Source organism: Neolamprologus brichardi, unplaced genomic scaffold (genome assembly GCF_056152115.1).
Source record: "Neolamprologus brichardi isolate AB-2024 unplaced genomic scaffold, ASM5615211v1 NODE_ptg000008l+_length_2720982_cov_1, whole genome shotgun sequence".
NCBI classification, from domain to species: Eukaryota; Metazoa; Chordata; class Actinopteri; order Cichliformes; family Cichlidae; genus Neolamprologus; species Neolamprologus brichardi.
In genome coordinates, this window is record NW_028270135.1 from 539,319 (window position 1) to 563,995 (window position 24,677).

The window sequence follows — 24,677 nt, forward strand, 5'->3', positions numbered from 1 at the left end:
TTTGGCTGCACAGAGTGAAAGGTTCTGAGTATGCAGTGTGCCATTCCAGGGGATTGACAGCATAGTTGACGTGGGAAAAGGACAATGTGGCTGCAGCAGACGCAGCTTTGTGTGTGTTAGAACTTCAGTCTTCTCCAGCCAGCTGAAGGACCAACAAGAGCAAAAGCAAGACGAGCCCACAGAGCGTGTTTGTGACAGAGAACAACCTGCTGTCTGTCGTTCCTCCATAGGAACCATGCAGGTGCCTTTACTAAACTGCTGGGCCGTCATTTAATGTGTTGCATGTTCACATTGATTCATAGAGTCTCTGAAAACCACTAGAGGAGTGCAACACTATCCTTTCTAAACATACTCTTTCATTTGTTTTCCTTTTTTTGCATGTTTTTTGCAGATGGAGCTAAAAAGCATCATCCAACAAAGACTAGGGTGCTCTGCCTTTTAGATTGAACCCTCATTTAACTAATGTCCTCATAGTTTTGGTTTCTGTGTACAAATTCCTTGTTTGAAATTGTTGAAAAATAGTTTCTTGTCAATATCTATTGATTGAAAAATGATCATTGGACTGGTGCTTTCATGAAAGCCTCACTGACCCAGTCACATTCATACATGCACTTTTCTGTAATGTTCACAAACACACTCATGTTGCAGCTGATGCATCTCGGGTCATCAGCTACCTTTTCATACTCACTGGATGCTGGTGCTTCTTGACGACAGTGTTGTCCCAAACAACAGGTGCAGAGCGACTGGATGGAACATTCCAAGGATTTCACGGACCTGTCTGCTCAGAGCAGTAGCCGTGTTTCTTTGTAATTATCTGTTGTGTATGGAGTGCCTGTAGGACTACTTTAGGAACCAGCTGTGTCACGTATGTAAAGCATTCACAGAATTGAAATCCATAACTTTCGTTGTGCTGGTGGCACACACACAGATTCTGCCATCTGCTGGCATGTTACAGCAGGGCTGCTGTAAAACCCATGCCCAGTCGATAGTTCGGAGGTTTGTACGAGAGGATTCATGTTACCGTCGAACATTTAAAAAGACACAGACGTTTGTTTGCTTTGTTGCTGCTGCGGCGCTTACTCTTAAACAAGAACTTATGGCTACAGACAGAACGGCTTGAATCAGAGTTGAGTGTTGTGACCACAGGACAGGTGAGGGCCAAGGATTGATATTTATCCAGAGATTCTAATTCCTCATCGACTTCAAATACTGATCAAGCCCTCACTGTCAGATGCTGCAAAAGAATCACACTAAAACATGACAGAGTCATGTCAGAGCAACACTCAGGTTCTTTATTGAAATGAGTCTGTGTTAAACTTGGGACAGAGTGGATAGCAGACTCAAGAATCAGCCCCATTTTCAAGTGCAAAATAAGTCTACAGACAGTGAGAGGCTCTTGCACCAGAGTAATGGATTAGCATTATTAGAGTGAACACTGGTGGTTAGAAAAGAAGCCCAGTGATATTGATGTATGGCCATCCACCTCAGACTTTATCATCTTTGTTCAGATGTGTGTGGCAGGTAGAAGACATTTCCTTTATTTATCATTTGCTTTCATCATAATTATTGCCATGTTTTAGAGGGTTTTTTTGGGGGGAGCTGTAGCTCAGGAGGTAGAGCACATTATCTGCTAATCAGACGGTTGGTGGTTCGATCCCTGGCTGCTCCAGTCTGCATCCCAAATATCCTTGGGAAGGATACTAAATCCAAGTTGCTGTCTGATGCATCCATCACAGTATGAATGTGTGTGAATGGTAGATTTGTGGGAATGTCTGAGGCAAGTTGACTAAAGCAAATACTCAGAGTAGAAAAGTGTTATTTGCAGTTCATTTACCAGATTTCTACACAAGCAAGAAATTTGTGGTTGTCATAGTGCAAACAAAAAAGGAGCCGTTTGCTCAACACACTTTAAATACAGCAACAGTACATGTGGTATGTGTTGTGTGTACCAAGAGAAGGGGTCCCAGCTTTGAGTACACCTGGTCACTTTTCTCCATGTCACTCCCCTAACTCGCCCACCTTCCTGTCTGTGGAGTCCAGTTTCTGTAGGATGAAGCTCTGTGTGGTATGATGGACACCAAGAGAACATGAGCTACTAGCTCCATGAGTTGCACGTCAGTCCTCCGTGTACAGGTACAAAACATGTAGTGTTTTATTGTTGGATGTCATGTCAGTGCACAGTAGAGTTAAATAGATCTGACTCTACTCTGATCGAATACACATTAATGGTAAAAAGTTAAAGGTTTTACATCAAGACATCATGAAAATAATCTGGTCCTTGCTCGTCAACATCAGCAGTGATCATCAGCTGTTGCTGCCCATCAGTCTGAAGGTGAAGCAACGGCTCATTCAAAGCTCACCAGTTTCAATGAACTGAAGCAAAGCTGTGTGAAGAGTAGAGCAGGATCCCTCCACAGTAATGTGAGGGACTGAAATCATACAGGACAAAACGACTTTGTTGTTGCTACTGAAAGAGATTCTACAACCTACTGAATCATAGGCTGGGATCCTTGATTTAATTTGTTTGTTTGTAAACATTTTAACATTTGAAACCATTCAGCACCATCGGGCTGCAGCTGGAAGAGTAAAAACTAAGCTGTGCCAGTCAGAACATGCATTTAACCCATCAGATTCTCCCATAGCTTAATGATAAAGTTGTAATAATATTAAGAAGTCTGTTAATTCACACAAGTTACCTTTTTGCAGACTTTCTTTGCTGCCTTTAAATAAGCAACACTTTATTTATATATTTATTTTTCCAGTCTTACTGACCAAAACGATTCAAACACACATTCATACAGAACACTACACTGCTGTACGTGCCATTCCTCATACACAGCTGTGTTAGCTGCGTTCTGTATTATGTTTCTATGAGTAACGTTTACTGTAAACTCACTCAGCTGCTGATACAGTTACCAGTGTAACTGGTCAGATGATGCCAATCCCAGCCCATCATCACCTAGACCGTTAAACTGTGCCACAATTCATCGAGTAACACATTCATTATAAAAACCTTTGAGGCAAAACGTTTTGCTTCAATGCTTTTTTTTGTTTTGTTATCTTTTTAGATTTAAAGTGAAATAAAATAAACTATTATATGAATACAACTTGTTTTGAATACAAAAATAACAGTTTTGTTAAGGCCAGTGAAGCTGAGCCGCTGACCTGGGCCGGTGAACATTTAATTATTATGAATTATTAACATGTACACCTTAACATATTGTTTTCAGCAGCACAAAGTTTAGCATCAAAGCTCAGAGTAAACTTCAGGATGTGCTCACCTTTGTTCATTGCAGCCAGGTGTGCAGACACACAAACACAGGCCCTGCTGAGGACCAGCTTATTTTCTATTATTGTGTCAAACCTCAGAAGGTGAAAGGTGGTGTCTTTGTTTACCATAATGAGGAGGCCTTTCTTCACTGGGCTGTAGTGGGAACAGTGTTTGCGTTACACGACCAACTTGTTGTGAGCCTTTGCTTCTGACTGGTGTGTGTTGCTGTGCTGCCTGAGGTAACTCCTCTTTGTTTCTCTCATTATTGAAACAGCATTCAGGAAAGGAAGAGAAAAGATGGCTGTTTGAAATGCACTGAAGTCGTGGAGCGAGAAAGTGAGGGATGAATGAATGATGGATGGATAAGTAGGACAGAAGGGAGTGAGATTTGAGAAAGTAGGAAAGATGACGAGGAGAAGAGGGGGAGGAGAAAGCGGCTGGTAGGGTGGGTTGAGTTGCTAGGGGAGAGTATGTCAGAGTGTTGCTGAGAGCCAGGACTGCTATTGGAAGCTACTTGCTTAGCAGGGGAGAAGGAGAAGAGGAGAGAGAAGTAGCTAATGAGTATTGTAGCCTGGCTGCTGAGACAGCACTGGGTTTATTTATAGAGTGCTGGCCAGCCAGCCCTTAGATACCAACAGCGAATCAGCTGAGAGAGAAAGAACGCGCTTCAACCAATGGCAGAACAGGCGCGAGGGGGGGGCCGAGTGAGGAAGTGCTGTGACTGCCTCTCAGTCTCTTAAAGAGACGGTGCAGGTTTCTCAGTACTAGGCAGATATTCTCTCTCTCTCTCCCTCCAGGAGTGTCATGTTTGTAAGCAGGCCAGGACCTGGACCACAACAGTCTCACACCAAACCACTGTTTCTACCACACAAGCACACGCAGTCCAGCACAGCTTCGAAGCTACTCGCAGCTTTCCAGGCTCCAGCTGCACACCTCCGTTTACGTTCTCATTGAGCCATTTAGAGAACGATGAACAGAAGAGCTCTTCATGTTGTGGATGGAAGCTGATAGTGGGGGCAAGCCTAGAATTACAAGTTGTTTTTCCATGTTGACATGCTTGCCCTGATTGAACCATGAAGCCATGACATCTCTTTTACTTTGATGTAGTAAACGCTGGACTTTAAGCACGACTGCTGCTTTCTTAATTGTTGTTGTAAAGCGCTTTGAGGGCTCACATAGAGTAGAAAAGCGCTGAATAAGAACCACCTGCCATTACCATGATGATCTAAACTGATGTTTGGCCTTTTCCATGAGGCCCACGATGAGCAGCTTTAGCTTTTCTGACCTGTATTATCATCAGAGGGTGGGCCAATCGACACTGGGCGCCTCCAATAACAACATGTTGTTTCTTAAACTGTTTCGCTGCATTCCTGTAGTTGCATGATCAGCTCTCAGTACTTCCTTTCACCAGGTTCAGTTGAGTCTTAATATGCTAGCCACCTATCATCATTTCTGGTGCACTGCCTACTGTGTCTAATGCCTCACAGTTTACACTTTGTAAAGAGGGATACAGATCCAGGCTCCATATTGAGATAAGTAATTCCAGTTGCATTCCCAAACAGTATTTCCATTTCTTACTTGCAGTAGTTTCCTATCACTGCACGCTTACTAGAATTGTGAAAGAATAGTTAGTAGAGATTACTACTGACTCTCTAAAACCACTGTATTTGGGCATCCCTGTGATGCACCTGCTCACTCTCTGTGAGTGAGAGAAGAGCCCAGACAACAGGGACCAGTCAGGGACACACTGTCATAAACAAGTGACACTAAACTGTGTGAAGTTCAGCTTTTCCCTGACACACATCTTCACACAGCATTCAACACCATAATCCCAGACATCCTCATCACCAGACTAGACCACCTTCAGATCCCCCGTCACCTGCTCCTGGATCAAAGACTTCCTCATAAACCGGCCTCAACCAGTCAGACTCAGCCTCCACCTCTCCCCCCCACTGTCACTGAGCAGCAGATCCCCACTCTACGCCCTGTACACCAATGACTGTACACTGACCCATCCAACCAACATCATCGTCAAGTATGCCGATGACACCGCCGTGCTCGGGCATGGCGGTGTCATCTGTCTCATCTCCATCAGAGGATGGAGATGAGACAGATTACATGACAGAGGTAGAGAACTTTTCCCACTGCTGCTCAGAAAATACATATCCGTCTTGATTCTGCATCTTCCTGCTGTCTACGATTGTTCCGGCACAGTTGGTGTGGAGCACCTACAGTTCTGTTCTACATGTGCAATTCCAATAAAGAGCTATTCTATTCTACGATACAAGTCCAGCCCATCAATAACATTAGCTGACAGTGTTAACGTAACATGATGTCACAGTGTGTCAGATTGAAGCTGAGAAAATTCTACCAGCATCTACACATAAACGATTATTTTGATAGTCGACTAGTCACCGATTATTTTTGCGATTAGTCGACTAATCAGATCATCATCCATTGGACATAAAACTACAGCTTATTGCACCAGCAGCATCTGCTCTTATATAACTATCATTAGCTTACAGCTTTAAGTGTTTAAGGTATGTGCTAACTAAAAATAAAGACAAGATGATAGTTTATTAAATTTTAATGACATTTGCAGATTGTTTCGGTGAAGTTTAATAAACTCCTTGCTATCTAAAATATAACAGGACACCGGAGTAAATTCTCGAGCATCTCACACTTCTGATAATCAGCTGTCTGCTTGACGTTTATTCAGCTGTGTAAAAACTATAACTTTAATCTCAGCCAAACCGATTTACTCAGGAACAAATAAAATACTGAAAAAAGCCAAACAATAACATTTTTAAGTTATCTAAGTGACTTATATATCATGTTTAACCTGAGTAGCGAAAGACTGCGGTGGGTTTGAAAACGATGTGTCGGGAGTCCGGTGTTCTCACGGCTCTAGTGAGCCTAGCCCCAGGCTAGCTATCGAGCTAGTGGCTAACAGACGTCTCCGAAAACGTCGGAGCGCTTTTGAAAATATGTGGTGTCTTGATAAACTGAGCAGATATTTGAGGTTTACACAGCTACATTCTCGCCTGAAAATATGTTAAACGTTTATTTTGTGACCCAGAAAGAATAATAAGAGTAATATTAAAACTAACTAGCTGCCGCCATTGTTGGAAACTGAGCTGGGCTGCGCTATGAATTCTGGGACACAGCTACTTCTTCTTCTTCGGGGTTTAACGGCAGCTGGCATCCTTGTACATGCAGTGCTGCCATCTTCTGTTTCAGTCCGTTATTACACTCTTAAATCCTACTACTTATTCCTGCGTCTTTTGTGATCTTACAAAGCTTCAAACGACGCGTCGACGATTAAATCAGTCGTCGATGATTTTGATAGTCGACGTAATCGTGACTAGTCGACTAATCGTATCAGCCCTAGTGGCAGCGCACTGCACCAATTCCAGTGTTCAGCCAACAAATACCACATATATTTGTTCTCTGCTCTTTATTAATGACCACGGCTAGCAGCGTTTACTTGTGTGTGTGTGTGTGTGTGGCAGCTCTTACAGGTGCTCTTGTTATTCAGTGAAATAGAGGATTGGAGTCTTCTTGGCTCTGCTCCGTTGTCCTTCACTTGTAAACATTTGAGTTCATGTTAGCTCCTCTGTTTTTACATCACTGAAGTTTTCTGCTCCGTTTTAGTTTCATCCCATTTTGTGTACCGAGTACTTTTTTCATTTGTATCTTAAGTAACAATATCGAATTATTATATTTAAGTAAATAAAATAAATACAGCAAAGGATGATTTTGACAATCAGTATTATTATATTCTCTTAAGTAAAAATCAGATGTTTTATACTCTACGTCAGATTCTGTTAGAGGTGGGAATCACCAGACATCCCATGATACGATATTATCACAATACTTAACGCACGATACGATATTATTGCAATTTTTAAAAATATTTTGCGATATTCAGATTCTGTACATAAAGGTAAACTTTATCAATATTCATTTTCTCTAATATCAAAGTCTCACACTCAGTCTTTCTCTCATTTCAGTTTGATTGTTGACAAACTGAACGGTTTGTATTACAGTCTAGTCCAACTTAACTGAATCAACCATCTGGTACAATTATAGCTATTCTGAACTATGCAGTTTATGAAAACTATGCAGCCCCTTCAGCAACTGAAGAATTTGAAAGTAAATTAAAACAAAATATAATTTTACATTAAATAAAAACGTTTTAAACTTAATTAAAATAAAACATGTCTTAAATTAAAATAAGTAAACTGTCATGTTTATTGCTGCCAAAAACAAGTTAAACACATTTGGACAGTGAAGGAATGTCAGGATTCTTGCTCAGAAAAAGGATCAACATGCTCTGAAGTCAGAGCACAAAAACCTTTTTGTAACAAAATATCGATTTCTGCTGTCCCTGTATCCATACATTATTAGCAAACAAAATATCACCATGCTACACAGTATCCATTTTTTCCCCCACCTCTAGATTCTAACCAGTAGACCAGTCTCAGCTGTGCTGTCTGAGTAATAAAGACACGAGTGCAGGGCAGAGCTCGACAACGCTGTCAAAATGCCATCTGTATGTGACGTATTTTTTCTAGTTTAGTTTGTTATGTGTAGGTGTATCATTTAAAAGCCTGTGCTGAAGATGATGGCAGCAGCTACATCTCTGTTGGTTTGGCCTCTCGTTGACCTAATGTGAAAACTCTGAATGGTTTCGACCTGTGTGCCTGATTATCTACGAGTACCGTGTGGAGCTGCGTGCCACCTGAAGGAGGCAAAGAGAATTCCTAATGTGATCCCATTTTTAGTGACTCTGCGTAGTGAGCGGCCTTATTTTTAACCACATATCTAAATAACACTTTTCTATTTTGGTTTTGGTATTTGCCAGCTGGCAGAAGGGAGACATGTCGGAGCGCTTCTTATTGCGTCTCTCGTCCTGAGAATAGTAAGAAGAGCAACCTTTATCACTCCTCATTCTTGTAACTTAACTGGAGGAAGAAACATGGTCAGCAGCCGGGCCGCTCCCTGTTTATTCTAAAACCGTCATTAATTATGTAAAAGGCCCGAGAGTATTATAAGTCACACGTCCTGTTTTGGTAGCTAGTTGACTTACTGTGCTATGTTGAGTAGGTTCATGCCGAGCTGAAGAAACTGTGATATTTAAATAAAAGGGTCGCTCAGCAAATGTATTTTTACCGGACCTTTCTATGAGGCTCATGGGCTCAGACACAAGACACAACATCCTGATCGATCTATTGTTCTGATCGTTTGTATGAATTGAATTGTTGTTCTGGGTCTGAGCCTTAAATGCAAAACTAGAAGGATGAACAGAAGTTAAATGAATATGAAACCAGTGCACTTGGTTTGCAAACACCTGTTTGTTGCTTGGCCAGAGAAGCAGACGTACTTTGCATACTGTTGGCAACACCTACAATAACTGTTCAAAAGGACTGATGCAACATGCAAAAGGGGTGCAGAAATTATGTATTATTATTAGGGAGAGAGATTGATTAAGGTGACCAAGGACAGAAATGGAAAAGTCCAAAAATGTTCAGAAGTGTGCAGAGAAGATGGACGGAGGAGCTGATGAATGTAGAAAAAGGGGAAGCCAGGGCAGCTATGAAATGTGGAAAGGTGATTGGTCCAAACATACCTGTGGAGGTGTTTGGGATAAATGTTGCTTAACACAATCCTGGAGAGCGAGACGTTTAAACAAAAGGTGGCAGTCTTCATGAACAACCATGATGTCCGGAGCTTTTAAGAAAAGAGGAGATGATCAGTGAGCAGCGTGGCTTGATGCTGAGAGCTACAGATGTGATGTTTGCATGGAGAATATTAATGGAGAGCTGTAGGAGAGGTCAGGAGGAGCTTCACTGTGTCTTTGTGGATGTAGAGAAACAGAAGTGAGGAACTGTTGTACTGCGTGAGGAGTGGTGGAGAAGATTGTGAGGGTGGTGCAGGACATGTATGAGGACAGTGGTGAGGTGTGCAAAACGAGCGACATATGGGTTCGAGGTGGAATTACATCAGAGATCTCCTCTAAGCCTCTTCTAGTCTGCAGTGGACTGGACTGGATGGACTGATGGTTTGTGCAGTGGGTATACTGGACAAAGGATGTTGAAGATGATGTTCGTTTGTGCTCCATTTCAAGAGCTCATCAGAACGTGTGCAGCATTTGTGCATTTTTCAAGTTTCATGATGTGCACGCAAGAACATGGATGAAGTGACAACATTAGGCTTGTAGCTGTTGACTGATGTTTAACTGAGTAACTGGGTAAGAAATATTTTTGGTGCCAGAGAACAAACTAAGCCATGGAGTCCGAGGAATCGGACAGGATGGTGTGGAGGCACGGGTCTGAGGGTGGAGGCAGCACCGCTGAAGCTCCCAGTGAGCACAGAGGGCTCCAGCTTTGTTACAGGAAGAAGTCTGAGCACTTTGAGCTTCATTAGTCGTGGACGCCTGCAGCGAGCTAAAGTTGAGTTTGTCATGCAGACAATCAAAGAACCTTGTAATGCAAGTAACAGCATAATTGTAACTGTAATCTGATTACTACATTTAATACAGTAAAACATTACATTACTGTGTTGCTGAAAAATGTAAAACAGCACCGTAACTGTGTTTCACCTCGGATCACAGTTTCGCTCACACTGCTGAAGAGACGTTTGAAACGGTTCTTTCCTCCATGTCTTTATGTGCAGACACTGTTCAGCTTGGATGATTCACAGGTCTGTTAAGTATCAAACAAAACACTCCTCTGGTATAAGGACTGGACTAAAAATGAGACGGTGTCCAGAGAAAGACCTTCAGAAAAGCTGGAGAACGTCGATATATAGAGATGACAGTCTCAGCTAAATATGGACTCTGACCATGAAGTAACACATGCAGTCAGGAGAAAAGGCTGATTATGTGTGGAAAAGACCAATCGAGGGGTGTGGCAGATTATCCAGTTAGGTGGTTGCTTTAGCTATGCAGCAGCTGTAAACGAGGCTGCAACTAATGATTATGTTGATAGTCAGCTAATCCGCCTAATTTTTCTTGGATCGGTCGATTAGTCACCTGTAATCTCCTGTTGTAGGCTGCCCCCCTGTAAATATGGCCCTGCTGTCTCATCCCACAGCAAATTAATTATTAGGTAACACAAATGAAAGCGCGAGTAGTCCTTAAACAAAAGTAATGTGCAAATAGGAAACTATAGATGTTCTGTTCTTAAGTTCAAGCTTCAAATTAAACATTTAAATATAATTTTTTTTTCCAGTTTCCAAAGTTTACAGATGATTCCGGTCGTGAATTCCCAACTGCAGCGTTCCCAGCTTGAGCCTCTTTACAGGACAAACCCATCTGTACGCCTCCAGAAGGTGTCGTGTTCAATACCAATTAAATTGCTTAACTGATTTTATATATATATATGTATAATTCATTAATGATGTAGGCCGGCCCACAGATCAACAAGCTGACGTTAGGTGGAAGAGGTTTACTATTCAGAATCGATGCTGAAATGACTGTGAGAACACAAACATGAAGGAGTCGGCGTGTCACACTCAAACTGAGCGTTCAGCGCTGATGTCACCGCTCCAGCGTGCCGGTGTTTAAATGCTCGTGCGCTGCAGCGGCGTGCACAGTCTGCATGTAACGTCGTTTTTGGGAAATCCTTTTCCTTCCTCCTGTTTTGCGGTTCACAGACGATACAGGCGATACTGCCCCACGGCTTCCTGTAGTGTAACTGCAGTTACACAAACACATTCACCTGGTTTTAAATATGACATCATAGATTATGGTGATGAAACATAGCAGCCTGCTGTAGACACTGGTTCAGATAAACGTCCTTATCTGTAAAGAGTTCTCACACATAATATTTGGTCGTGTTGGAAGTTTAAAATCTCTGTTCTGAGCTGTTCTCTGTGAAACTGCTGATTCATCTTCTTTACTCAACCAAAAGTGAACACAAATATTAGCTTAGTAAAAACTCGCTGCTTGAAAGTTACTTTTCTGCAAAGGTAACTGAACATTGTTACATTAATATGATAATAAAATAATATCACGCGTCATAGTCGACCTGTGGGATGAAGGATGCAGTGTTGATGGTGATGAGCGCGGTGCACGGGGATGCAGGAACACAACAATAGTAGTTCTGATGTTCCCATAATGCAAACAAAGGTGTCGGGGTTCCCCTGTCTAATCATCTCTCTCTGTCTTCTTAGGTGTAAGCAGCTCAGGATGTCCGCCCACCTCCTCCTCCTCCTCCTCCTCCTCCTCCTCCTCCTCCACTGCCCAGGGCTTCTCCCTCGCTGAGCCAGCCATGACCAGCCAGCACTCACATACACACCCCTCCTTCAGCTCCATCCACTCCATGGCCGAGCAGCAGCAGGTACCACCACACATGCCTTTGGCACAGTGCCACACAACATGTCAACATTTTGTTTATTTTAGATGTTGAAACATTGTTGCTTCGTAGAGCTGCTGAACATGAAATGTCTGTGAGGTCATGAAGGTTTAATGACACGTGCTATTCAAAAGGATCCGTTCCTAAGCTGGACACTTCCTGTGGCACCGCCCCCACAACCAGAGTAGCTACTGTTACCATCAGCTGTGATACTCTGTGAACATTTACAGTCACTCTGAGGTCAGCGTTGTATTCTGTAACTTTAAACATCTGGATCTGCTCCGTACGTGGCGTTCCTCCTTTGCACATACTGCAAACTACAGGGGGGAGGCAGGGCGTTCTCACCCACGATGTTCACAGTGGGATGTGTACATATGCGGGTGTACAAGTATGTTTATATAAGTAACTTTTGACGTGTTACATGGGTTATTAAAAAGAATCATGTAGCAAATTGTAATGCAGAATTTCTGATGGATGCATGAAAGGAAGAGAACGTGTAGACTGTGAGTTACTTAATAGTGGAAAGAGGTGGGATTAAATAAGCTTATGCTTCCTCCTCCTCTTTAACATGTCAATTATTTATAATGGTTCTTATTTTGTTTTCTTTGTCTCAGTTGTTATTGTTGTTATACTATTTTAACATGTTCAGAAATACCAACCAAGTTTCAGCAAAGTAAAGAGGAAAGCATGTAAACCTGTTCATGCTAACGCTAAACCTACTGCTCTATAAGAACCAGAACCATTCAAACTGAAAGTAGGTTAACCTTTAAGATGACACGACTACTCTAAATATCTCTAAATGTAACCAGGATCTTTCTACGCTGAGGAGAACGATTCAGAGGCATTTTGAATTTGATGATTAAAATCTGTTTCCTGGCTCAGTGGCTCTCAGTTTTGAGATGTCTCCACTTTATGTCACAGATGTACCCAGTACAGCTAAAGTTAGAAGATAGTGGTCACTGTAATCGATACTGACATTTGTATGCCAGGTCTCCACCCACATCTTATCCCTCAAAATGTGAACACTTAAGGTGTTTTCATAGCAAACAGCTACCGGGCATCGTGGGTCTTCTGTAAACTGAAGCGACAGCAGCAGCAGGGCACAGCATCTCCCGGCTGTCTCATACACAATTTGCTTCTGATCCTGATCTCAGGTCCTACCAGCCTGTATGGCACTGCTGCTCTCCTCACACAGCTGAATAGAACAGACTGTAGTTTACATTAGTGATATGAATAAATATCGCTAACTAGTATGAGCAAAGTTGGAATCTGCAGGTGATCCAATAGTGGTTACTAACTGCTCGTGGATTCCTCAGGAAAGCTAATGTCATGGGTCAAAAACGAATAATGTCATACTTTATCTAGGAGAAAATGATGGGTTCATCTAGGGCTGTGTGATATGACCAAAATCTCATCTCCCGATATAAGACATCTATCGTCCGATAACGATATAAATCACAAACATTTAACATTTTCTGTAAATTCTGTGAATCTCGGGCAGCTCGACTTGCGTGAAGTGTTTCCAGCTGCTCGTCATGTAGCTGGAGTCTAGTGTTTTAACCGATGCATGAAACGATACATTTTTAGACATAAGTTGTAACGGCGCCGTTTTCTTTGTGAGTATTTATTACACGGCGTGCTGCGGGGAAAAGCCTGTTCTAACGTTTGAGTCTAAGGTTTATTTTTAGCACCTGGCGTCTTTTTTACTTCTCATCCGTAAATAATCTGCATCTTTCACGTGATTCAGTTTATTTTGAAAAGTCTCAACAGGATCTTGAGCTTTATTCTGAAAAGTTTATGTGGAAAATAATAAACCGGACACACGATGGTGTTACCATCATTGTTGCTAACAACAACGCATAAAAACAGGTGCTTGTCCGTCTGTAGTGTGGTTATATTAAATATAAGAGAAAGAGAGAACTTTAAGAAATTAATAATAACTACAGTGACATCAAAACATGAACAAATATTGCAGTAAACAGTTTATTTTGCGACACCACGAAACAAACGACAGCGTAAAATGAACCGATGGACGTTTTTATATCGTCATCAGATATATATGGTTATATGGAACAGCCCTAGATCCACCTGAACCAGCTACAGATGCTCACGATCAAACACAGAACCTGTTTGTGATGAGCACCGACTCAGTCGACTGTAGCTCTGTAATGTGTGCAGACAAACCTGCAGAAGCTTGTAGTTCTCTGGTCAGAAGTTGCCACAACAACTTGTCCAAGGTATCGATGGTACCCGGTATTTTAAAAACAAAAGCATATAGAGTTTCTTTGATGCTGCCATGTAGCAACCACCAAGCTAACAGCCACATCTAAGGTGTGTAACCACATGAAAACTACAAGAGGTAACAATACTGTGATTTTCCCAAATGTTGTTTTAGGTAATGTTTTTCCAGCTGTTGTTGGTCTGCGACTCTTTGCTGCTGCTTCCAAACTGGAACAAGCAACAAATTGTACTCCAGTCTGTAAAGAACTTCCATTCCACTCAAATGCTGATGTCACAGTCGCAAGCTCTTCCACATATTAGAGCCTGACGTTATCTTTTTGTAAGTGTACCAGCATTGGAATTTATACAGAAGCAATGAAGCGACGTGGCTGCCCTAATGTGGCTCTTCTGGCCTCAGTGTGACTTTCAGCAGGTACTAAGGCTAGGATGAGCAGTGCTGGTTCTAATGCATCACAAAGTAACAAAGGTTCTTGATCTGCACTCTGGGTGGATAGAAGAAACATCAAAGATGCTTTTTCTTCTTCCTGCACGCTCCTAGCCCAGAACCCAGAGTGACGTTAAAGCTGAGTGTGTGCAAACTTCTGATCTTCAACAGGTGACAAACAAATGAGCAGTCAGGCTACCTGTTCATGTTTCGAAAGTAGAACCTCTGTGGCGATCACAGAGGTTCTACATAAATGTAGAACCACAATTTTTTGTTACATAAATGTAACAAAAAATTAAATTATTTGTTACATTTAAGAAAAGTAACAAATAATGTGTAATAGATTCCTTTTTTGACTAACGAACACCAACAGGCTGGGTTTACCAGCTGAGCTGTGTTCCAAGCCTCGATGTAGTCCTGACCTCTGGGTCATTAACCAGAACTAGTCTCATTTCTACAGGTACTGGCTGGACACTTGCTTAGAGAGCTCAGACACCTCAGAGGGGCTCAAATGATGAGTTGTTACACCTCTAATTAGTAAAGCAGCAGGTTTAGGTGGTTCAGCTGCGTGAGCTTCTCTCTGCCTCCTATGTGAGGTGATTCAGGCTCGTCCTAGACAGTCATTGCTTCCAAACCCAGACGAGCAGCAGAAGACAGATAAAAACTAAAAAGCAAGAAAAAGATGAGACTAACTCCCTTCAACTGTGTTATAAGTGTTGCTGTTGCATAGTTTGTCCACCAGAGGGCACTTTGCACTTACCCTGCAACAGCACTTGATCCAAGCAGAACATCAATCAGTAATCCTCCTCTTTCTATGTTTCTGAGGTGAGGAATCTGTCAAAAAAAGGACCAAATATTAAAATCTTAATTTAAAAACCCTCAATCAGTCAGATTCTGTTACCTGACCTCTTAACTGGCCCGTATGTGAATAAAAGATGAGTGTGTGCTTTGCCTGATGGTCTGTAGAGTTTGTATTAAGTTCTTTTTTGTTAGAGGTTGGTGCAGTGGAACAACTTATCATGCATTAGTTGTAATAGCAAACTAATACAGTTGGTACAAAGGTTATTTATGTGCACTTACACAGAATGAACACATTAGTTTTTAGTGTGAAGCTGTCCTGATACACACGAGGAACATCTCCTGCATCAAAGCTGAGACGAGTTTGTTGTTGTTCTCTGCAGGTGCTGTCTGATATGACCATACTCCAGCGGAGAATTCCCCCTAGTTTCAGAGACCCTGCCAGCGCTCCATTGAGAAAACTCTCTGTTGACCTCATCAAAACTTATAAGCACATCAATGAGGTATGAAACAGTAATATTACACACACACTTTAATTTTGTACTGTAAATTGTGTCGCCATGATTTCCTGGAGACTTACTGTAAACCTTACATGTGATTTACCTAAAAATGGAAAATGTAACTGTCTAACAGACTCTGCATTCGTAAAAGCTGGACTACACACACAGTTACAGTCCAAAGGTTCAGAGGACATCACCTTAAATTTCCTGGAGACTGTAAAGAGATGCTATCTTGATGGCTAACCAACCGGAGGGATAGATGCAGCTATACCAAGTGATAGCAGCATCACAAGAAGGTTGAGAAATGCCAACAGCTGGGAGAGGATCGCAGGAAGACGTGGAAGATGATGGCAACAGTGGTGCCTGTGGTAACTGGACCACTGACCCCCAAACTGGGCGAGTGGCTTCACCAGATTCCAAGAAACGACATCTGAGATCTGTCCAGAAGAGTGCAGACCTCGAAACAGAACGAGCTTTTATAGCAAAGAAACCCTCAGCAGTGCTGATCTATACTTTTTCATCTGTGTAGAAAAGCGTTAGTTACAGGGCGATCGTGGCTCAAGAGTTGGGAGTTCGTCTTGTAATCAGAAGGTTGCCGGTTTGAACCCCAGCTCGGACAGTCTTGGTCGTTGTGTCCTTGGTAAGACACTTCACCTACCGCCAGAGGAGCCGATGGTGCGATATGGCAGCCTCACTTCTGTCAGTCTGCCCCAGGACAGCTGTGGCTACAACTGTAGCTGCCTCCACCAGTGTGTGAATGTGAGAGTGAATGAATAGTGGAATTGTAAAGCGCTTTGAGGGGTCCCGAAAAGCGCTATATAAATGCAATCCATTATTATTATTCTACTTGTGCGCCACAGGTCATTGGTGTGAACGTCATTTTTTGCACTGAAATCCAGCTTCCACTTAAGCGACGGCTAATCTAGTTGTACTGTTCCACCCCGAGAAGAACAGTGGTTGCTGGTGCACAGCTTATTTGTTGCTTTCAGATGTGCTGTGAAGCAGAGCCTGAGCTGTGTTTGTGTCCACAGGTGTACTATACTAAGAAGAAGCGGCGGGCCCAGCAGGTCCCTCCTGAGGACAGCAGCACGAAGAAGGAGAGAAAAATCTATAACGATGGCTATGACGATGACAATTATGACTACATTGTGAAAAATGGAGAAAAGTGGCTGGACCGCTATGAGATAGACTCACTGATTGGGAAAGGCTCGTTCGGACAGGTGAGGTCTCCACAAGAAACATTCTCCACGTTTATTAATACTGCGGCATAGATAGACGCAAAGTCCAACATGTCTGAGCTAAAGTTGACGTCTCAGGTGGCTTCTGCAGGCAGTGAGATTTGGTCGTGTCTGAAAGTAAAGTCTGTGTGAAGGATTAGTGAAAGCTGTCATGTACAGAGCTGACCCAGCGACAGCCAGAAGGTCACTGATCACAGCAAACAAACCAATGTGCTTTTACTGCACTCAGTAATTGTAATTAGTAGATTGTGTTACATTAAGAAATCAAAGGCAAAGCCATTCTTATTATGACACAGGCTACATGTATTGTGTACATGACAGGACAAAGTCAGACAGGAAGTGTTCGGCTGTCCTTGAACTGCGTGATTCACCACCTGTGTCCATGTGTCCACAGGTGGTGAAGGCCTACGACCACCATGAGCAGGAGTGGGTTGCCATTAAGATCATTAAGAACAAAAAGGCTTTTTTGAACCAGGCACAGATAGAACTACGCCTGCTGGAGCTCATGAACAAGCACGACACTGAGATGAAATATTACATAGGTAAGATGCACACTCTGCACACTGCTGCACAACACAGCTTCTCTTGGTTCACTACAGACACACAGGCGGACCTTTACTGCACTTATTCTCTGTGCACACACATCTGTTAGTGCACACACATCTGTTAGTGCACACACATCTGTTAGTGCACACACATCTGTTAGTGTGCACACACATCTGTTAGTGTGCACACACATCTGTGAGTGCGCACACATCTGTTAGTGTGCACACATCTGTTAGTGTGCACACATCTGTTAGTGTGCACACGCTCTGTCGCTGAACATCAGGATGGTTTGGATCGACTGAATTCAAAGGAAATCAAACATACGTGTGAGAGTGTGAGCTGAGGCTGTTTAAGTACAAAGATCTGTCTATACAAGCACTTCTCCACTTACTTCCTGCATTTGAAATGACAAACTTCCTGTTTCTAGACAAAAGCAGCACCTAGCAGTGAAATACGATTGAACATAAGACTAAACAAATGTTTGAAAGGCTTCTTCGAGACAGTCTGTCCCGTTAATGTTCACATAGATGGGAATGACATATTTCCTGACCTTTGACACCTGAAACTGAAACGTCTCAAAACTGTGGTGTTTTTAAACGATTAACTTTTCCCCATGTCTCCCATTTGTCTCTTTGTGTCTGTCTGTCGATCTGTCTCTGTGCAGTCCACCTGAAGCGTCACTTTATGTTTAGGAACCATCTCTGTTTGGTGTTTGAGTTGTTGAGCTACAACCTGTACGATCTGCTGAGGAACACCAATTTCAGAGGAGTTTCCCTCAACCTCACCAGGAAATTTGCACAGCAGCTCTGTACAGGTGGGTGCAAGTAGACCTGGGACGACACGTTTGTACTTGTGATTCCACAAAAGGTGCTGGAAGCATGTGTGATAGTCGTAGATCGAACAAACGAAGCCCTGACCGTGAACGGCTGAACCAATCACAGCGAGCGTTTTAAAACTGAGCACACAGCTGGCACAAAGTAACAATAACACGTTTGAATAAAAGGTTGTAAATGTTGTGTGGTTGGCAGCACGGCGCTGACGAGCCTCACAAGGAGACGGTCCTCAGTTTGAGTTTGCATGTTCTCCCCGTTCTCGCGTGTGCTCTCTCCGCTGCTCCAGCTTCCCCCCACAGGCCAAACACTTGCAATTAGTGGGGGTGGGTTAGTGGCCTCACCCTGCACCTTCAGCTCTGCTCTTTAGGATGGAAGCAGCTGCTGCTGTTTCCATGTTTGTTCTTACAGGGAATAAAAGATGTTAAACAGTTGAGTTGTTCATGTGCAGTGAGGCAGGAGTCTGAATACTTTTACTGATCGATATGTAAACACTGGTAATCATTTAGAAATGTGCAGTAGATGCAGGTTTGATGCTGATGATGTGCACTTGTTTAGACTACATGTGTCTTTGCATAATGTTGTTGACACATGTTGGTGTTTTGTCCACAGCACTATTATTCCTGGCCACTCCGGAGCTGTCAATCATCCACTGCGACCTGAAACCAGAGAACATACTGCTGTGTAACCCCAAGAGATCAGCCATCAAAATAGTTGATTTTGGATCCTCCTGCCAGCTCGGACAGAGAGTGAGCACAGATACGATTCTTTATACACGCTGCTCACCTGCTGTTTACTTACGCCCCGTTACTCACAACGTTCAGATTTGGAAAAAGTAGCGTGGCTCATGATAAGAGGTTTCCTAGCTTTTCCATGTTTCCCTTCTGCCTGTGTGGGTTTCCTCCCACTGCCCAAAGACAGGTTAGGTTAGCTGTAGTGGGAATGGAGAAGAGGCACAGCTGTCATCATCTCATCGGCATGAATGTCACGGGAATTTTGGGCTTTTTTTAAATTTTACTGTCCTTTTTCCGTGATGGAATAATTGTGCAATAGTGCAGCTTGGACAACAAACCTGAAGTTTGATCCACACAAGGCTCAAAGGTTTCCATACAGGGACAAAAATAAACAGATTCAGTCTTTAAGAAGTGCTACTCTGCACTGTCTTCTTGTTAATCATGGACAGTTAGCTTCTCTGTATTGTCACCATGACATTCATGCCTGCTCTGACCAAACTCTTGATAATGTGCTTAAAGTGTACAGAGTAAAGCCAGCTATGAATGTGTGGTCAAACGTGATGTTAAATAGCTACATTGTAAAGTCTTGATGTCAGATCGCTAAACTCCACTTCCTTCTCAGATCTATCAGTACATCCAGAGCAGGTTTTACCGCTCTCCCGAGGTTCTGTTGGGAATGCCGTACGACCTGGCTATCGACATGTGGTCTCTGGGATGCATCCTGGTGGAGATGCACACGGGGGAGCCTCTCTTCAGCGGCTCCAATGAGGTAACAGCAACACCAGCGTGACACACGTGTCGGGTAGTGTCGGTGATATCCTTCATCCGTGCTCAGTGTTTTATGCTACATCCATTTAGATGTGTTAGCAAGCCAGCGTAGAGAGGACGCGATTGTTACGATGACACAGAAAGTCTCTTCCAGTCTACTCTTAGTTCCTTTGAGATTGTACTGAGAAGACCGCATGTGTTTGTAACAGCAACATTAAGTGTGTGTGTGTGTGTGTGTGTGTGTGTGTGTGTGTGCGTGTGTGTGTGTGTGTGTGTGCGTGTGTGTGTAGGTTGACCAGATGAATAAAATCGTGGAGGTTCTGGGAGTTCCACCCAGCCACATGCTGGATGCAGCTCCTAAAGCCAGGAAGTATTTTGACAAGCTGTCAGATGGTCTGTGGACAGTGAAGAAGAACAAGGATGTCAAGAAGGTAAAGTTTGCTTCTGTTTTGACTTCACGTGTGGAAAACGTCTGTTTTAACTTGTGTGTTTAGTTCAGTTCACTTTCCAAATGTTGACTAACACAGGATGTCCAGGTGGACTCATTCTTCTACCTGAGCGCTCGAAGCACTTAACCCTTTAAAGCCGGTCGGAGTGGGCACGCTCTGTTTTGCGTAACTATTTTTAAATCCCGGTAGCTCTGCAACCACGTGAGCTAGCGCAATAATTTTTTTTGCATATGAAACCGGAGGAGTTGTACTTACATCTTATGCCATCAGCTTGTCCTCGGTCACAGTTTCCTTCCACATATAGGTTTGCAAAAACTGCATAAAAAGCACTTGCAGCAACAAAAACATAATATTCCAGAAACACGCTTTGCCGATCCGATCAGCTGTTCGTAACACTTCCTACATTGGAATAGACGTCAGCGCGAACTTTCACATGTCCGCCATGACCTGCCCGAAACCGGAAGTGACGTCATTTTCGCGGAAATGTAGTTTTTTACCATCAGGGCCTCATGAGCCTATACTGGTGTTTTTAAAAGTTATGTTTGACTTTATGACTTTCTGTGTGGTTTCTGGGATGCTTAGGACTCATATTGCTGCTGGAAATAGTTTATTTTGATGCATATGCTGCTTTTTTACAAATTTGCATTATAATATTTATTTTTGTTTTTCCTGCAGTATATAAAAATTGGTGTATTTCAAAAATAAAACTATGAAGACACTCAAAATAAATTTCCTGTGGTGGGAAACTATTTTGTGCAACTTTTTTGTATTTACAGTTTTGAGGGATAAGCCTCTTAAATTTCTCTAACTAGAAATATATGTTAAAAAAACAAAAACGATTTTCAATTTTTTTGTAGTTTATTGCACTTTCTTGCAATTTATGTAATTACTATGCACTTAATGCAGACATATTATTAAAATTTGGGCTGTAATGGTTGTATTGATGTATAGCAACTTGAAATGCTCCCAAAAATGGCTCCACAGCATGTAAACATATAATATAAGCTCTGGCGGACTTGGTTCTATGGTCGGTCTTAAAGGGTTAAGCAACTTGCCTCATTCACCCGTTTTCCCATTCAAGTCCTTCCTGTCGTCCTGCTGTCACACACACGTTCATACTCCAGTGGTTAGTATCTAGCCCAAACTTATTTGGCATACAGAGCAGCCAGGAATCAAACCACCAACCTTCCAGTTGGTAGATGATTCATAGATGACCTGCTGAAGTTCAAGCTGAGCATCAGACTGGGGAAGAAAGGTGACTCGTGGCTTCTGGTGTGTTTTGTTTGTACCTGAGGATCCACGCGGTGTTCTTCTCTAACCATCAGGTTCACCTGAAAAAGAGGAAATGTTCAGTGAGCAGCAGCAAAATGCTTTCTTAATGCCAGCTATCAGAGGATGACGAGGAAGGCGACACACACTAACACCTGTTACAATGAAGCTATAACAGGGGCAGAGTGTTTTTGAGCTGCAGCAGCAGAAACACACTGACTAAAGAAAAAATGTTTCATTACCTCGGTGTTTGCTGTGACACGTGGAGGGTCGGGTGTAAACGTGACATCACCCTTCCTCGTATTGAGGCTGGTGGTGGTTTGATGGGTGCAGAATATTTTCTTGCCCTTTGTATCGATTCAGTACCATAACAACACCACATGGTACCTGAGGTTGGTGCTGACTATGTCCATCCCTTCATCATCACATTATAGCCATGGTCTGATGACTTGCTGTCACAAAGCTCTCAGCATCTCAGGCTCTTGAATGTCACCGTCAGTTCACGGGACTCAAAGGGCCTCCACACGCTCCACACCACAAACTAACACAGCACCTCTGGGAGGAGGTGTAACTGGAGGATTGCTTCATGAATACACAGCCATCCACAGCAGCTGTGAGACACTACTGTGGCAGTGTGGATCAGAGTCACTGAGGCATGTTTCCAGCAGCTTGTTGAATCTATGCCGTTAAAAATTAAGACAAAAACAACGGATTGCAGATGAGACTTAGCGTAAGATAATCAATAGAATTTCTTCGTCATCTATTTGCCTTAAACATGTGATTCAGTTCAAAGTGCTTCACCGTCTCCATTGGTCTAAAACTAGACTGAGCAAAGTCAAGGATGGGTTTGACCCCACATGTGACCGGTGCAAACGAGAGCTTCCCTATCTCACATGTTCTGGTCCAAAACTGGGTAGCTTTTGGAAAAGCATATTTGAAACCATGTCCAACATATTTGGTGTTCCTGCCCGTTTATAGCTATTTCTGGGGTGACGCCTTGTGATGCCAGTCTTTCCAAATCACACTCTGATCTTCTGGCCTTTTGCACTCTTTTGGCTCGTAGAATGATGTTATTGAAATGGAAAGAGCCACTTCCACCTGTATATGGGCGATGGGTTAAGGATGTCATGCACTATACTCAGCTGGAAAAGATCCGCTACACTGTAAAAGGTTTGGTTTGGAGGTTTTATGACACATGACAACCTTTTCTTACTTACTTTGAAAGATTGAGTCCGGATACTATCACTTAATGTGCGTGTGAGTGTTTTGTTTTTCCCTTGCTGTTGTTCATTTATTTTATTATTTACTTTGTATCTGTAATTTTATTTTCTTTTATCTCTTCTTTCCTCTCTGGCTGGACTGTTTGTTAATATTGCTGTAATTGTTATTGGAAGCAATTCTTTGTTCAATAAAAAGACCTTGATCAAAAAAATAAAATAAAATTAAGACAAAAACAGGCCCAACCCAGTACGAAGTGCAAAGGTGAGGACTCCTCACAGGCCTTCTGTGAAGAAGGATTCATACATTTTATAGAGCATGCAGGACCTTTGTTTCCTGGAGCTTCAGCTTTAAGCCGAGACTATTGTGTCTCCAAGACGACGAGTTTGGGAAACGGAGCTAAATGAAGTTTTCTTTCATCAGAATATGAGTCTCAGTGTTGACCTCAGTGTTGACCTCAGTGTGTCCTGAGCAAAGTGTTAAAGAACAGCCTTCATGTTCTTCACAGACTTTCCTTCATAGTCACAGCGTGTGTGTGTTTGTGTTTTCCAGGAGTATAAGCCCCCAGCCACACGGCGTCTACATGAGATTTTGGGTGTTGAGACTGGGGGTCCCGGGGGCCGGCGGGCAGGAGAGCCAGGACACGCCCCGTGTGACTACCTAAAGTTTAAAGGTAGGCATTCGCATGATTCCTGCAGGACTGAGGACACAGGAGAGCATTAATATGCATGTAAACAACACACACACACACAGAGGGTAAAATATAAATAAGTGAAACAATAAATACATGTTATGTAAATTATTCTCGCAGTAACTGTCCTCCTGAGGTCGTCTCTGCTGATGTGATGAAATCTATATTCATTTTAAGCATAGCATAAATAGTAGCAGCATGTAGGCCAGTGCAGCCGTCAAAGGTGAAGAACGAAGTTTGTGGTTGATCAAACTGGCTGTGGAAATATAAACAAGTCTGAGCTGTGGAGAGGCACCAGAAAGCTGTAGCTGGGCTCACCAGGGCACAGCTTCTGGAAGCTCTGGGCTGGATTCTGTTCATCGGTAAGAGTCGGGTCGGGATACTTGTGTCCTCCCAGTTCGGTGCACTGGGGTTTGCTTCCCCACACCTTTGGCTCATGGAGAGTGGGTCCTGGCTATCATTCTCTGTTAAGCTGTGAGTTTAGTGTTTGGTTTATGTTCCTACCCTCGTCTTTGGCCTGAAGCTGTGGGAGCTGACTGAAAGGTCGTGGATTAAAGCGCTGAAGCTCCGATGTGCAGTTAGCATGAGGAGCAGATGTCGAGTGAGGGCGAGGGACACAAAAACATCACAGGGTTGACACTACAGTTGTAGCTGGCTGCTTCGTTCTCTGTTGGTCAGCATCATTGTGTGTTTGTCCTCTTCCAGACCTGATCCTGCGCATGCTGGACTACGACCCTAAAAGCCGCATCACGCCATTCTACGCCCTGCAGCACAATTTCTTCAAGAAAACAACAGATGAAGGAACCAATACTAGTTCATCTACATCCACCTCTCCTGCCATGGACCACTCTCATTCTGCCTCCACTACTAGCTCTGTTTCTAGCTCTGGTAATGTCCACTCTTCTCTTTCTGCCCAGCTTGCCTTGAACTTTCTGTATCTGTTAGAATGAGGAAGATGTCGTCGTCACAGGTCCAGAGAAATGGTAGCAGTTTAGATTTCATCCCTAAAACGTCTCAAGCAGGATTTTGTTAGGTTATAGAAATACAGGTCCTAGATCAGGTAGACAGGAGTGTAGTGAGGGTCTATGGAGGGTCTCTATACTTAAACACCGTCCCTGTCAGCCCATTACTTTATCTCTCAGTCAGGTTTTCATAGTTTTCTTGATGAACATCAAACCGCCGACACAGGTGAGTTCATTCTCAGGAAAAGCAGATCGACTCTTTAGTCTTCAGCGTCGCAAACACGCTGCGAGTCAGAACTGAACTCCAGGCCTGGGCGTTCGTGGCGGGGTGCATACCCGACAGAGGCGCCTTCAAACCACCCTACTGAAGCCACGCCC

The 24,677-nt window shown here is 43.0% G+C and overlaps 1 protein-coding gene across 3 annotated transcripts in view; it reads left to right on the forward strand.

Moving 5' to 3' along the window:
• Nucleotides 1-24,677, forward strand: part of dyrk1b (dual-specificity tyrosine-(Y)-phosphorylation regulated kinase 1B) — a 60,610-nt gene that overhangs the window by 32,490 nt on the left and 3,443 nt on the right. For all 3 annotated transcript variants that reach the window (XM_087837163.1, XM_087837162.1, XM_087837164.1), the window contains exons 2-11: nucleotides 11,450-11,616; nucleotides 15,478-15,597; nucleotides 16,626-16,814; nucleotides 17,227-17,374; nucleotides 18,043-18,192; nucleotides 18,821-18,957; nucleotides 19,565-19,711; nucleotides 20,001-20,141; nucleotides 23,199-23,319; nucleotides 24,043-24,225. In XM_087837163.1, the coding sequence (XP_087693289.1) occupies nucleotides 11,548-11,616; nucleotides 15,478-15,597; nucleotides 16,626-16,814; nucleotides 17,227-17,374; nucleotides 18,043-18,192; nucleotides 18,821-18,957; nucleotides 19,565-19,711; nucleotides 20,001-20,141; nucleotides 23,199-23,319; nucleotides 24,043-24,225 (1,405 nt within the window). In that variant the 5' untranslated portion in view covers nucleotides 11,450-11,547. The remainder of the gene's footprint in view (nucleotides 1-11,449; nucleotides 11,617-15,477; nucleotides 15,598-16,625; nucleotides 16,815-17,226; nucleotides 17,375-18,042; nucleotides 18,193-18,820; nucleotides 18,958-19,564; nucleotides 19,712-20,000; nucleotides 20,142-23,198; nucleotides 23,320-24,042; nucleotides 24,226-24,677) is intronic.